General features: G+C 48.4%; 2 protein-coding genes across 2 annotated transcripts in view; both read left to right on the top strand.

The window, feature by feature from the left end:
* The window catches only part of LOC109293333 (transient receptor potential cation channel subfamily V member 2-like), a 12,935-nt gene extending 1,880 nt beyond the window's left edge, over positions 1 to 11,055 (top strand). The window contains exons 2-16 of the mRNA XM_019511187.1: positions 1,056 to 1,352; positions 1,721 to 1,857; positions 2,355 to 2,516; positions 2,783 to 2,920; positions 3,355 to 3,653; positions 4,103 to 4,276; positions 4,898 to 5,056; positions 5,158 to 5,253; positions 5,764 to 5,834; positions 6,523 to 6,688; positions 7,607 to 7,673; positions 7,761 to 8,068; positions 8,258 to 8,376; positions 9,507 to 9,601; positions 10,266 to 11,055. Of these exons, the coding sequence (XP_019366732.1) occupies positions 1,111 to 1,352; positions 1,721 to 1,857; positions 2,355 to 2,516; positions 2,783 to 2,920; positions 3,355 to 3,653; positions 4,103 to 4,276; positions 4,898 to 5,056; positions 5,158 to 5,253; positions 5,764 to 5,834; positions 6,523 to 6,688; positions 7,607 to 7,673; positions 7,761 to 8,068; positions 8,258 to 8,376; positions 9,507 to 9,601; positions 10,266 to 10,354 (2,322 nt within the window). The 5' untranslated portion in view covers positions 1,056 to 1,110 and the 3' untranslated portion in view covers positions 10,355 to 11,055. The remainder of the gene's footprint in view (positions 1 to 1,055; positions 1,353 to 1,720; positions 1,858 to 2,354; positions 2,517 to 2,782; positions 2,921 to 3,354; positions 3,654 to 4,102; positions 4,277 to 4,897; positions 5,057 to 5,157; positions 5,254 to 5,763; positions 5,835 to 6,522; positions 6,689 to 7,606; positions 7,674 to 7,760; positions 8,069 to 8,257; positions 8,377 to 9,506; positions 9,602 to 10,265) is intronic.
* A 2,370-nt stretch (positions 11,056 to 13,425) lies between these two features.
* The window catches only part of ITGAE (integrin subunit alpha E), a 37,977-nt gene continuing 36,536 nt past the window's right edge, over positions 13,426 to 14,866 (top strand). Inside the window, exon 1 of the mRNA XM_019511205.1 lies at positions 13,426 to 13,595. Coding sequence (XP_019366750.1) covers positions 13,562 to 13,595 — 34 coding nt within the window. The 5' untranslated portion in view covers positions 13,426 to 13,561. The remainder of the gene's footprint in view (positions 13,596 to 14,866) is intronic.

Here is a 14,866-nt window from a genome sequence, read left to right as displayed (position 1 = left end):
CTGCCTCTGCACTGACGAGAAGGGAGTTCCCCAGCCTGTAGGTATGGTGCTGGGTCTTCCTCCCCAGGTGCAGCACCTTGCACTTGTCAGTGTTGAATCCCATCCTGTTCTCATCCGCCCACCCCTGTAACCTGTCCAGATCTAGTTGCAGCCTGTCCCTCTCCTCTAGCGCGCCCACTTCTCCCCACATCTTAGTGTCATCCGCGAATTTGAACGAGGTGCTTTTCACCCTCTCGTCCAAGTCGCTGGTGAAGAAGTTGAACAGTGCGGGCCCGAGGAGAAGAAGGAGGAAGTCTGTGTTCGGCAGATGCTTCCTTTCCCGCTTCCAAGGAGCCTGAGCACACATAGTGGCCCTTTCCAGAGGGGCCCCGTTGCTAGTCCTCTTATCTCCTTGGGCCACATGGTAACTAGCCTCTGCTGCCAATGCTGAGACAAGAGCAAGGGTGTCAATGCTGTCGCTGTCCATGCTCCTGCCTTCCCTCAGTGGTGACCCTGGTGGATTCCATACAGCACATTTCATCTGAGAAGACCTTAGTCGTAAGAGCAGGTGAGGTTATCTCCAAAGCGGGTGGCTGTTGCCCAGCCCACCTTGAAGAGCCTATACTTTCTCACTTCTTTAGGAATTTCTTTTTGGTTGTTCCCCTGCTCAGAGACTTTGCTATTTAAGGCCTGGATCCTCCAGTGAGGTCAGTGCAAGTAAACCCTTAAACGCCACTGAACTCAGCAGGTCTTTGAAAAGACCCAATAATTAGATCCAACTTAAGGTTTTTTTACTCAAGCAGTAAAACTCGTTGGGACAGAGATGGTGCCATCAGCTGCATCAGCATTGAATAAAACGGCAGGGTCTGATAAATAAATAGCAGAGTTTCACTGTTCAGGGAGCAATCGGACTAGGGGAACCCATGGGCCGTCCTTTAACAACTGCTGGGGCAAACATACAGGGGCCTGTTTTCTATCTTGTTTGAGGAAAGGGAGCAGCGTGGAAGGGGATGAATGGGCACATTGGGGATCTGATTCACAGGCTTTAAGGTTCGTGTGCTCTTGCTCTCTTACAGCTTGTTCTCTGACAGACAGCAGCATCCATGATCTAAAAGACCCTCCCTGCCAAACATGAATAACTCTACGCTTGGGCAGCCAGGCCCATCGCAGGAGGACAGGCTGATTTGTTTGTTAGAAACAGATGACAGTGTCCAGGAGGACAAACCTGCAGTGGATAAGCAGAGAGAAAGAAGAGAGGCAGGTGGAAAGAAAGAAGAACTACCACCACTGGAGACTCCCTTTGAGAAGGAAAGCAAGGATTTTGCTCCTCAAATCAAGTTAAATTTGAATTATCGAGGACAACTAGCCAGCAAGTAAGTAACAGTGGGTTCTGCTTGTGGGAAATCTGTTACAAATGAAATTCAGGGTGGTGCCAGGGACTTTGCAAGAGGACGAGCAAGAATAAAAGTGCAGGAGTCCTGCCCACACCCAAACTGGGGTGGTATGAAACTAGGGCTGGGGACATATTAGCCTTTTTTCTCCAAACTCAGAGGGCCGGTCTGCCACGCACACTACCGTGCGCTGTGGATATATCCAAGAATAGCGCTAAGCAAGCTGACTCCAGTGCCACAGGCCATCTAGCCACGGCAGAAATGTGCTCTATCCAAGTTAATTTACTTTGGGTGGAGCTCCTTGCCACTGTGGCTAACCTGCTCATAGCTGACTGTTTGCTTTTCTTCAGTAGCCAAAAGGACACAAACCGCTTTGACAGGGACCGGCTTTTCGATGCAGTCTCAAAGGGCAACCCAGAGGAGCTGGATGGCTTGTTCAGTTACTTGAAGTCAACCTCCAAATTCCTAACTAATTCAGAATATACAGGTGGGTACCTGCTCAGCATGTTCTCTGCTGGTTTAACCAAGGCATTTCTTCTTAGCAGCAGTGGAGCACAAAGGCTTTGCTGCTCAGTTTGAGTCAGTGCCAGAGCAAACATCTGTAGCCCCACATCTCTCTCTTTGCCTACAATAAGCCTTTTCACCAAACCAGGGCTTTGGTCTCTGGCCCGTTTGTAGATACAAACAAGGACTGGGTACAGGCCTGGAAGGCTAGATTCTGTGCCCAGCTGTGCTGCTGAGCCAGTATGTGACTTTGAGCGAGTCATTTCTTCGCTCTCTGCCTGATACATACCCACCTGTCTCCATGGCTGCTCTCTGGCTGAAAGGTGCTCATGGCATTTTCTTCCAAGCCCCAGCTCCTAGTGGAGATGCTGCAAGAAAGGCGTTTAAATGCTTTGCTAAGGACTGAGTTCTGGGCAAAAGGAAACCAGTGGTGCAGCCATGTACAAAACACCCGCATGCCTCCTCCATGCTCTTTTTCAGATGCAAAGACAGGGAAGACCTGCTTGATGAAAGCCCTGCTGAATTTAAAACATGGGAAGAATGACACTATCCCAGTTTTACTGAAAATAGATGAGGACAGAGGATGCAGACCGCCTCAAAAGATGCTCATCAATGCTGCATGTACGGATAATTATTATAAAGGTAAGGTATTTGCAAGAGCATGTTTCTAACCTTGTGGTCAAAAGACAGACAGGCACCAGTGTCCAACCTGCACCTGCAAGCCATTAAAAAAGATAGTGTTTTCTACCTGTTTGATGCAGCCAGTTATGCCTGGGAGTCCACAGTTATCTCAGGTGGGCCTGGGAGTCCAAAGAATAGAGGACACTGCTGTTGTCATTTGGGTACTTTTGTGGGGGTCTGGTCATGACATCTCTGTGATCTGCTCTTTGCAATGCCATCTTCCTTAGGGCAGACAGCACTCCACATTGCCATAGAGAAGAGGCAACTGGAACTAGTGAAGCTCCTGGTAGAGAAGGGAGCTGATGTCCATGCCAGGGCCCATGGCACGTTCTTCCAGAAGAAAAAGGGAATTTGCTTTTATTTCGGTAAGCCAGCACTAGCGGCTTCAGTTCGCTGTCCTGCAGTACGTGGGGTCCCTGAAACTAGCTGGGCTTGCCTTTGCAGGTATTGTGTGTAATCTCTATCCAACAACCCAGGAGATCCCAACATGTGTGAGTGGCTACAGCTCTAAAAGTCAAAGCTCCCCTCTAGCCAACTGCTGCTTGCCACCTGGTGTTTGATTGTGCGTACTCTACCCTAACCAGGGGGCTTTAAAATGCAGTCTCATCTGCAACCGAGTGCGACAATGAAGTAAATAGAGGCAGTGGATCCCGCCTCATGCAACAAATGCCCCTATCTGAATTCAGAGGTCTTGTGAGGAAAACCCCCAAGCTGTTACCACAACAAAACTGCAGATGATAAGTACATTGTTGTCTTAAAACGGATTACTTTTTCCTCAACCTGGCCCCGATCTTTCCAGGTGAACTTCCCCTCTCCTTGGCTGCTTGCACCAACCAGCTCAACGTAGTCCAGTATCTCCTGGAGAACCCCCACAACAGAGCCAGTCTCCAGGAAAAGGATTCTCTGGGCAACACAGTTCTCCATGCCTTGGTGATGATAGCAGATGACACCCAGGAGAACACAGAGTTTGTGAGCAAGATGTATGATGAGATCTTAAGGGCAGGTGTGAAGATTGTCCCAACACAGAAGCTGGAAGAGGCAGTGAATTGTGATGGGTTAACACCACTGCAGCTGGCTGCCAAGGGTGGCAAAGTAGAGGTAAACACAACTTAGAGGGGTTTTCTAGGTGTGGTGAGCAGCAGAGAGGACAGCGGACTGCATTCCCTGCCCAGTGGCTGGGCTTCATGTAGGTGCATCCTACATTTTACTGCATGAGAGACTCCTCAGTGAGATCCTTTTGCCCCACAGGCAGCAGCCTCACCACAGGAGGCATCAAGGAAACCTCCTGCAGCTCATCCCATCTGGAGCTGTGTATTGTGATTGCAATTGGGTGCTGACGCTCTGAGTCTGAGTGGAGCAGGGGCTGGGCTGAGTTTTGCATGAGCTGTGCTTTGGTTGGATCATATAGCAATTGGGCACAATGATACTGGCAAAGCATACTGTGAGAGAAACAGGGCCATGGGGGTTTGAGGCAGCTCGGGGATTTGGGGGAGGTCATCCTGCTTCTCTGTGGTTATCTGCACAATAAACACAAAGTTTCCCTCTAGATCTTCAAACACATTCTTCAAAGAGAAATTAAGGAGCCGGAGTACCAGCACCTGTCACGCAAGTTCACTGAATGGACCTACGGCCCCATCCAGGTGTCTCTTTATGACCTGTCCTCAATTGATAACTGTAAGAATTCGGTGCTGGAGATCCTGGCCTACAGCAGCGACACACCGGTGAGTGCTGACACCACCTGCTCTAAAACCAAGCCGTTTTGCCTGGTTATTTATTATAGTGTCGCCACGTAGCTATGTCAACTACGTACAGTTAACAGGGTCTTTCAGACCTAAAGAAAATTACATTCGCCTACATGTTTCATAGTTTCATAGTTAGTAGGGTCGGAAGGGACCTGAGCCAGATCATCAAGTCCGACCCCCTGCCATGTAATATTAATGTTGTGTTTCAGACCATTTGCTTGTAGAGAAATAGTTTCATAGTTGAGCATGCAGATCTGTACATTACTAATGATGTGAAATTAGCATATATTGTTGGCTGTTAAACATCTTAATGCTTTCAGACAATGTGCTTTAAGGAAGGCATTTTGGATCTTTCTGTCTTTGTCCCTGCCATGGGACCAGTGCCTTAGTCTGGATCTTTCTATGGGCCTTGACAGGGCTACGTCAGACAAGGCAGTTCTCCCATCACCAGTAAGATGCCTGGCTCATTTCATGCTGAGATGTACAATTAAACAGACATGCTGGGATCCCCTAATTCTGGCCATTGAATTCCACCACTGGACCAAGAAGGCTTTATGGTGATTCTGGATTCATGCTGTTGTGTTTATTTTCCCGTGCCAGAATCGATACAAAATGGTGGTTTTGGAACCACTGAACAGACTGATTCAGCACAAATGGGACACTTTTGCTGCCAGGAGATTTTACTTGAGTTTTTTTTCTTATTTGACGTTCATGGTCATCTTCTCAGTCTTTGCCTACCATTGTCCCCTGCAGGCGCAGGTGAGTCGGGCTCGCTTTGATGGGGTGGAATAGAAGAGTGCTGGGGCGACGGTGGTTACAGCGCTGACTGCCGTTCTCACAGTGTTGCTTGAACCTTGCAGCCTCTGTTCCCAAAGGAGTTCAATGCTGAAGGCTTCCTGTGGCTCACTGGACTGATCATTATGTTTCTGGGAGGCATTTACTTCTCAATTGCTCAGGTATGGAGACACATAGCCTGATTACTCTCTCCTGAAGGGCCCATCATCCTGATGTTGGTGCACCCGTCTATTTCCATGATACCATGTGGGTGCGCAACACTTCACAGACCAATGGCAGGACAGCTTCTTCCATGAGATGCTTCTCAGATGAGTTGGGTGCAGGACAGCAAAGGACACCATGAACAAGAATTTTGGAGACAATTAGGGAGAGGGTCAGAGCAGCAAAAGATCATGAGATACTTTTGGGATGTGCAGTGGTACAATACTGAATATTACTAGATACATTCTTTACAAAAAACACGAGGGAGCTGTGGCTCAGCTTCTCACTCTGTATTTGCTTTGAAGGGGGATTATCTGGATTGTTGGGCTACTGGAACAAATGATTTAGAAGAAAAGGCTGTGAACAAGCCTTTGCTTCCTGTGCAGTGTGTTGTCCCAGGCAGGGATTGAATTCAAGTATTCCCTCCTGCTATAAAAACTGTCCCTCTTGATTTTTTTTCTTTCCAATAGAGTCGGTACTTGTGGAGGAGGCAATTCTCTCTGAGGACCATCTTCTCTGATGATTGCATTGAGATCTTGCTGTAGGTTTCTTCTTGTCTTGGGGAAACTGGAAGCAGGCGTTAAATCAGTTCTGTGTTGAGTGCAGTAGGCAGGTGGTGACCAGAGGCAACTGCTTCTCACACCTTTACTTCCACTCCAGTCCTATTTTGCCTTTTCTACCTGTTGTCGTACTCCAACACTGTCACATCTCTGGGGCTGGGACTGCACAAACTGAAGGTGACAATGCCTGACACGATGGAGCTCTGACCCTTCCCTGGAGCCTCTCAGTGTTACTGTAAAGCAAATAATAGTAAATTACAACAATGTGAGATTGTACGTGGAACTGGGCAGTCATGGCAGCTGAGACTTGACTGGGGGGGTATAGTTTCCCTGGGTTTGTATGTCTTTCAGTCTGTATGTGACAGGTCCAGTATCACACCAGTAACATGTGTGTAACTCCCCTTGTAGAAAAGAAGGGCCAGGTGTAGGGTGTCTGAGATTTTCCCATAACGTAAGATGGGCAAATGCACAACAGATCTGCCACACACTTGTGCATGAAGTAGCTTACATGTAGGTTTGGTCAGAACACACTTTTGATCCTCTGTCCCATTATGCAACCTTTGACAATGTGGCTGGGCACCCCCTGTAGCACTAAAAGGATTTGGATCTGAGGCTTTCAGTCCATTTTGTAATGCTCTTTTTCCTCCTCCCCAACCTCCCTCCACCCAGCTTGCTTCAAGGACTCTTGCTGCTGCTTTCATTAGTTCTATACTTGATGAGTTTGGAGTACTACACCCCATTGATGGTTTCCTCTTTGCTGCTGGGATGGGTGAACATGCTGTACTACACTCGGGGCTTCCAGTGCACTGGGATGTACAGTGTCATGATACAGAAGGTCAGTGCAAAGAGACAGTCTGCATCAGTGGCTTGCAGGTGTGAGGTATTCATACAAATGCTGCTGTTATATTTCTTTGCATCAAAGCCATGAAAGGAGGAAATGCTGTAGCTCTGCAAATGAAAACTGCCTTTGGGATGAGACTAGATCCATCTCTCTGGGCAGCTGGGATGCTGCACTGAGACAGACCTGTTGGCTTTGCACCTCTTATGCAGCTGGGTTTCAAATGCTGGCTCAGGGCAAAAGAAAGAATGAGTTTGTTTGGGGCTCATAGCTGATGCTGCCCTGCCTATCACAGAAATAGCATCTCTCTTCAGAAGACCTTTCTTATCATTGGTAAGTCTTTGTAGAGGCTTATAGGCATACTCCAGCGTAGAGCCCAGTGCTAGAAAGCGAGGGGTGCTCTAAAGCAGAGCCAAGGTGCGCTAGCAGACCTCTGTTCACGCGTCTGAGTGTGCGAGAAGGCAGAGTGGACTGGGTAGTCAGACGTGTAGCAGCAGTCCTGGACAGAATTACATAGGGTGTTTGCATGGGATCTGACTGGTTCAAGCTAGCCTTCTTCATGAGAATGACTTCTTCTCAAAAATCACAACACAGCTTTATTTGACCCAGTTTCCCTGTCCCTTCATCAGTGCCGTCTCCGTCCGGCGGGGTCTGGGGTGAGACATTCCTGAGTTTCAGTCCGCTATTCAAAGCTTGCTGTGTGGATTTAGCAGGTGTATCAGAACTTGTTCACCTGTTAAAAGGGGGAAACGAGACTTCCTGCCTTCCCTGTTAGCATTAACGAGGTGACATAGCCAGAGCAGATATCATTGTCTGGTGGGCTTGCAAACACTCTGCCACAGCAGCTTTGTGCTACATTAAATGTGAGGAATGGGGGTGGAGGGTTAATGATGCTGCCCCTGCTCTATGTTCCAGACCATCCTGAGGGATCTGCTGCGCTTCCTCCTGGTGTACGGGCTCTTCCTCTTTGGCTTTGTGGCAGGTATGGATTCACTTGGCACCATGTCACTGGCAGCATGGGGGCAAGCAGGCTTTCCCTGGGTGACTCTGGGTTCTGCTTTCACTTCAGCTCTAGTCACTCTCACGGGGGAGCCCCCGCCAACTGCCCAGAACAAATCTGTTACCCAGGCGGAGGAGGACAGAGGCCGCTTTGTGTACGGCAGGCTGTTTACCACCTCCCTGGAGCTCTTCAAGTTCACCATTGGCATGGGGGACCTGGAGTTCCAGGAGCAAGTGAAATTCAAATACTTTGTCATGCTGCTGCTGCTGTTGTATATAATCCTGACCTACATCCTCTTGCTCAACATGTTGATTGCGCTCATGAATGAGACTGTCACCAATGTCTCTGGTTATAGCAGAAGCATCTGGAAGCTGCAGGTGAGCGTGCTGCGTGGCTAGCTGGGCAAGGCTTCCGGGGGCTCAAATACTGTTTGTAATGAACTGTGTGTTTTTCCCCTGGCTCTGAAGCTTGTACGTGTACAAAGTGCCACGAGAGCACTTACCAAGCAATCCAGATTCCTCTGTATCAGTGACTTGTTATGATCTAACGCAGATGTTTATCCTCAGAGAACTACTGCCATTCTGGAAGTAGAAAAGCACTTTTTGTGGTCCTGGGGAAGGAAGGCGAGATCTGGCTGCTTTGTGTCTGTGGGCCTTAATAAGGAAGATGAGCGATGGTGTTTCAGGTAGGATGGGGCAAGGGGGAGGCTTCCAACACGCCCAGTTCTGTGTCCTCTTCTACAACCGCATGTTGGCATTAGCAGAGGGAGAATCATGACACCAACCTACTTGGTCACAGAACTCTGCGTATTCCTCCCAGACCCATCACCATTGCATCTGGGTGCCAGGTCCTGTGACTAAGTCTCCCTAGGATTACAGCCATAAGCAGTATTATTTTCTCTTTCCCTGCCTCTTTCCCTTGGAATGGGACCATTTGGCCTGTAAGCTCATTGCTGAGTGCAAGTCTCCTGAAATCAGCTTGAGTAGTTTTAGCCCGACACAGCCTGAGTCAGCAGAATTGCCAAACCCACGGCCCCTCTTTGTCTTATTTGTGCTGGTGCCTTTCCTGCCTGAGTCGTGGGCACCTGCAGTTCCATCAAGGGGAGCAATGCTGGAAGCCGTGGGGCAGCCAAGCTTCAGGCATCATTACTGGTGTGTTGTCTGACCCTGCTCTGAGCAGGTAACATTGCTGGCAGCTTGACCTCTGGCAAAGCGCTGCCTGGGCAGTACCAGCGACCCGAACGGCACTAACTTCTGCAGACTTCATTTTTTAATATGCAAATGGTGTTCGAGAATGTTTCTATGACATCAGTGGGCCACAAGATGGCAGCGCTCCTCCTGTGCACAGGACCCTTGGGATAGAGGGACCCGGACTATCCCTTATCCTCCACCGAGCAGGAGCACGCCGGAGTCATAGGAGTTGCATTGTGTGATTCAGTGCGTAAAGAGACCTTTCCCTGTGAGACAAGTCTGGAAAGTCTGTTGTGTTAACGGTGTTTCCTTTGCAGGGGCTAGAGTATTTTTGCTGAAGCACCAGAACTATGCACAATGCAGAGGAAGATACAGAGCTCGTCTATCCTGCAGACCACTCTCAGTTAGCACTCCACCCCTAACCAGGCCTTGTACGGTGCAGTTTCTGCTGCCTCTACAGCCCAGCCCTTAGCTCTGTGCTGATATAGCCAGTGTCCGTCAGAATGAGTATGGCTGGGGTGCCGCAGGTGCAGCCCTGAGGCCAGTTCTGTGGTCGGAACCCGTGTCCCTGTGTGTCGTTGTTGGTGGGACAAGGAAAAACTGTTCGACTTTTTTATGTCTCCAGAGTGGAGGAGCTTAAATGGACTAATTGGAACAAGGAGCTGGGAGTCCTCAAGGAAGATCCTGAGAACTCCAGGAGCTTGGAAAGAAGCCCTGTGGGTAAGTCACACCACGGCTTGTTTGTCTGTGATGGGCCACGCCCCGTATTTGGGAGGATTTACTTCTATCGGAAATACCTCCACCGTAAAGCTCCTACCTCTGAAGCGTCCTGCAGCAGCGGTGCTTTGTTGTGATTTGGCCAGGTCCGATGGTCCGAGTAGGTTTTCACCTTTTCAGTACGTGGATGAGACTAAAATCAAGGCTGTGCATGGCCGGTGAAGTAAGGGCCATTCTTCCTTCCAAGTCAGAACTCAGCCAGTGGCCCAGGGAGTAATGGCTTTAGCAGAAAATGCCTGTCAGACCTCGTGGCGCCTGCAGCCAGAATCAGGGTGGTAACCTTGGCAACCTGATCCCACTCCACCTTGTAATCATGTTGTGCCTCCCTAACCTTCCTCTGGAGTTTCAGGTAGGCCTGATCTTCCTCCTCACTTCCCACCCTGAAAGCCTGTGTGGTTCAGCAGCTCAGCGTGGAAAATGGTGATTTCTCCCTTTCAGGAGAAATATGTTGTTTGCTTAACCTGGGTGGGATCTTCCTTCGAAACTGGACCAGACCTTTGACTCTCTAGCTGTGGTCAGGTTTCCATTGCTGGCATTGAGAGAGCAGGGCCAAGAGGCTTACAGCACTGCTAACCAAGGGCTGCCATTGTTATGTCTGTTATTACAGAAGAGAGACTGTGGAGCTGGATGCTACGGGCAAGATCCAGATCATCTGCTCGGGAGAACCAGTTTCTATTACAACCTATCGATCCATGACTGAGATGATGCCCCTGGAAGGACCAGTCAGGAGGCTGTAACCGGGTTTGGGGTTACAACGTGCCCCATATCTACAACAGAATTATTTCTTGCTATAGGGCCGCTAATAGCCAGATGGAGGAACCTGAAGAACGATCAGTATTAATATGCATCTCAAAAACTGTGGTGCAGCTTGTGGCTTTGAAATATTTTGATGCAAATGAAGTATTTCCTCTGAAAAAGACATTTCTGCCTAGAATTTTCGTGGCACAGTGCTTTAAAAAGTCACGTGCGTGCGTGCGTGCGTGTGTGTGTGGGTGTGGGACAGTGAGATTTGGGCTGTGCATCTTAGAGCCCAGGCGGCTTTGTGATTTGAAATGTCTGCTGAGAGGTACAGATTAAAATATCAGTTGGGCCAAATCATCCCATGATGCTTTTGAGGCAGATGATTCTGTCTGTGTGCTGTTTGCCGTCTGTAGATCTTACAGACGAGACCTTTCTAACCACAGGCTGGCTTTTGATGCCACAGGACCTTTCGTGAGAGGAGGTGTTTGCCCATGGTTTGTGGCCAAAAATGATTTTCCTCTCAGTGTTACCCAGCGTGCAGCACGTACTTGGTTTCCACCCTTCCGCCCCAGGGGTGGTTGCATTGCAGCTGGTCTATGCCTGAACTGCTTTGGGATGAAAGGTGTGATGGAGGAATAAAATATGGTTTGAGTTTCCGACTGACTGCATGAGTTTGTGCAGGATACTGTTTGTTGGTTTGGGGGGGACATGGAAAGCTGCACCATTGAGCTTTGTGCAACAGCCTCTGCTTCAGCAAAGACTGTATCTGTAGGCAGCTGGATGGAATTGGGACCGTCCACGTGAGTCTGACCTGAAGGTGGCAGAACCACTTGAGGAGAATCGGGTGCTTTGATAATATCTCGGCTTACGGACATGTGAATTTCTGATACCTGACTGCTCAGTCTCTTCAAAGGGCAGCACCTGAGCTTTGCATATTGAGCTCACTAGAGCCAGAAGGACGAGTGCAAGCTGCCCTACATTCATCACGTTCAACAACTTCCTGTCTGAGTGGGCTTTCTGCCTTGCCCCACATAGTTACAAAACCAGCATAACTTTGCATGTGCAAGGGTGCTGTAGAATTCTGCTGGAGAGCATGAAAAGATAACGAAGGCTCTGCTTATGACCTATATTAAAAAAAAGTTGTAACTTGGAAAGTTTCCGCGCAGCCCTAGTGCATGAGGTGTGTTTCGCTGGAAGAGTTTGTACCTGGCAACGTTTCCCTAGTCTGAAACCCCAAAGCGTGGAAGGCATGTGGTATGCTCTGAAGTAGGGTTGAAGTGCACGGGCAGAGCTAATGGCCTGTAACACGTCCAGCTCAATTCAAGCCTAGTGGTCCTTTGCTGTCGCGAGTGCTGCTGTACAACGGAGGGTGACCTCGGGCTTGTTCACGCAAGAATCTTCAAGGTCTAAGAACCAGGTCCCGGTTTCTGGTGTGTCTTTGATGAGAGAAAATACTCAGCAGTGATGCCCAAAAAGCAGTTTAATGTTCAATCTGGGGGAAGACCTCTCCCACTGAGACAAAGCAAAACTCTTAGTAAATGGAAAAGGGAAGCAGCTTTTTACTTCTTCTTTCAGGGGTTCAGAGACTTAAGTGTTTCTGCTCTGGTCTAGACTTTTACAAGGCCAAAGTGTTCACGTACCCCAGCCAACCCCACCCCCATCCCAGTCTGCTCTTTGCAGCCTGTTCTCGTTTCTTTTTGTGGGTAGCAAAGGAAGGTTTTGAAACCTGACAAAGCTGAGGGGCTCGGCCCCAAGGCAGACACAGACAGACAACCTTTGAAAAGCCATCGCCGCAGCTACCCGTCTGAATGAGCTGAGAGGCGTTGCGTCTTAACTGACACAGCTGGTAAAGCTTTTTATTTCGGGCTGAGATCAGCACTGTGGTAGCAGAATTGCATGTGCTAGACAAGGGGAAAAGGTGTTGAGAAATTATTGCTCTGGCGTTTTTCTTTCAAATCTACATTTCTGAGAAACCTCTATTTTCTCACAGCAGAGTGACTGATAGCACGACCCGGCCATGCCCAAGCGCGAGTGACACAGGAGTTAACATACGTTTCTCCTTCTCTTCTGCTGGGGTATTCCTCAGGGCAAAATAGGCAGCTGTCTGGGAAACGGGAGTGAGTTAGTGGCTTCTGTGCTGTGAGGCCCTGCATTTGTTGCTGAATGTTCATCAAGCACTTTGGGGATCCTTGGAGTAAGGGATCCTGAGAGGGGCCAGCTGGGGTTTTATGAACCTTGTTTAATGAAAGGGCTGGTGCAAGATGCAGATGCTGGAAGCTAGGGAGAAAACTCTTCCATTTTCCACGAAGGCTGCTTCATCGCCTGCTCTGTTAAAGGATTTCAAATGTAGATGAATGGCTCCAGTGCCTAATAATTGCCTATCTGAGGGGGAGCAGGCTCTCGGGGCATCTGTGATAATAGCACTCCGCTCTACTACTACAAAGTGCTCGGCCAACATGTATACTAAACAGAGCTCATTCTGTGCAGCTGGGCTTCAGTCGCAAAACAAGTGCAAGCAGAAGGCAGCACACAGGTGTGTTTTACAAGCATGGCTGGACCTTTCACTTGCAGATCCAAACACCAGTATCGAAGGATTAGCAAAACAGGTACATTTAGTTCCCAAGAGCTGACCTTTCTGATACTAGCACTGAAGTACAACAAAGCGAGAACAGCAGGGCTGTGGGAGAGAGAGGGGAAATGGGGTCTAAAACAAGTGCTATCTGTAACAAGGTGACATGCTGTTTAAATCCCTGCAGTGAGCACATTCAGATAGGGCACACTGTTCTTTCCAGATGCTTCAGAGGATGACGGCATCTCCGGGTAGGTAGCCTGGGATGTGGAGAAAGATGCAGATACTTCCCTTGGAAGTTTTCAGGCATGTTCCAGGGGGACCTTATGATGATGAGTTTCTGCAGTTGCTGCTAGATAGATAGAGGTACTGCTCAAATATCCTTTCAGTAACTTGCAGCATTTTGTTGAAGTATAATTTCATGAGTAAATCATTGAACCCCAACTAGGAAATCCATATGACACCAAATCAGCTGTCTCTGTGACAAAGCTTCAACAGGCAGTTGAGTCGGTGATCTGCGAGCAGAGTGCAGCTAGATTGTCTGGTGGGAACTCCAGTCCTGCACCCTTCACCTTAAAGCCACGATTGAAAAGATGAAGTCCCTCCTGTCCCTTCTCTCTTTAATAAGTAAGTGAGCATTATTTCTCTCCCCTCCCCCTTAAAGTAGAAAAGAAAAGCCATGCACTGATTCTGAGCACTCCTGGTTCTCACTCAGTGTGGCTGAGTACGTACTTTATACGTGCAGCGTTGATGTTAAGAGCCACAGCATTTGCCGTTTGTTTTTAGGTATCTTCAGGGTTTGGGGATTTGTCATGGGTGCCCTGTATACAAGTCCTTGCTTCAAGACTTGTCATTCCAGTGTTTCAGCAAAATTAGCCAATGTGATTTCTGCAGCTTCTCTTAGTGGGTGACAGTTCTTGCCATTTTATGGGAAAAGTAAATGCTGGTAGTATCCACAGGGCTCGGCCACTATAAATGGGACAGCTGCTCAAATGCCTGATTAATGAGGGTCATATAAGTTCCTCAGCAGACAGACAGGCAGACAGATGCCCTGCACTGCTATGTATAATGAGGCAGCCGAGGCTATGTCTGGGTCAATTTTGCTTTCAAATTGCACCAGCAAAAATCGACATTGAGTTAGTGGAGTGTCTCTCTGCTTGTATGGCCGTTAACTAAGAGAAGTCTAAGTTCATGAAATCTTTGTCTTTATGTTCATGAAATCCCCCTGTTTTCCTACCCTTTCTGATTCATCCTGGGCCAGTCAGTGAAGACTTTCAGCAGTTTGTTGCCCACAGGGTTTGGCCTATTAAGTACGCTAAAATATTCAGGACAAAAGGAGAACTTTTTTTCTCTCAGTCCTTTTGTTTGGAAAATGCAGTAAATGTAAAATAAGATGCAGACTGGAATTAGGGAAGTGACTTCTAAATCCTGGACATGGGACGATAAATATAAACGAAGACAAGAAGTGGTTTAAAAATCTGTTTTTTATAGAATTTTGACAAAAGGTCAGGATTTCAGAGACTATAAAACCTGACGTGTTATTGAGAGAGCTGGAAAGCCCATGTTCATCTTGGAGTCAATGACTCCAAGATCCCTTTCTGCCTCCGTGCTCTCAAGAAGGGGGTTTCCCATCTTATAAGTGTGCTGCTGGTTACTACTGCCCAAGTGCAGCACCCTGCATTTGTCAGTATTGAAACGCGTCCTGTGTTTGTTAGCCCACCCCTGCAACCTATCCAGGTCTTGCTGCAGTCTTTCCCTCCCTACTAGCGTGCTCACCTCCCCTCAAATTTTGGTATCATCAGCAAATTTAAACAGGTTGCATTTCACCTCGTCGTCCAAATCGCTGATAAAGAGATTGAACAGCGCGGGCCCCAGGACTGAGCCCTGGTGGACTCCAC

The sequence above is a fragment of the Gavialis gangeticus genome, unplaced genomic scaffold (assembly GCF_001723915.1).
Source record: "Gavialis gangeticus isolate Ggan-Ray unplaced genomic scaffold, GavGan_comp1, whole genome shotgun sequence".
Taxonomy (NCBI): Eukaryota; Metazoa; Chordata; order Crocodylia; family Gavialidae; genus Gavialis; species Gavialis gangeticus.
This window is presented reverse-complemented; position numbering and strand designations above follow the sequence as displayed.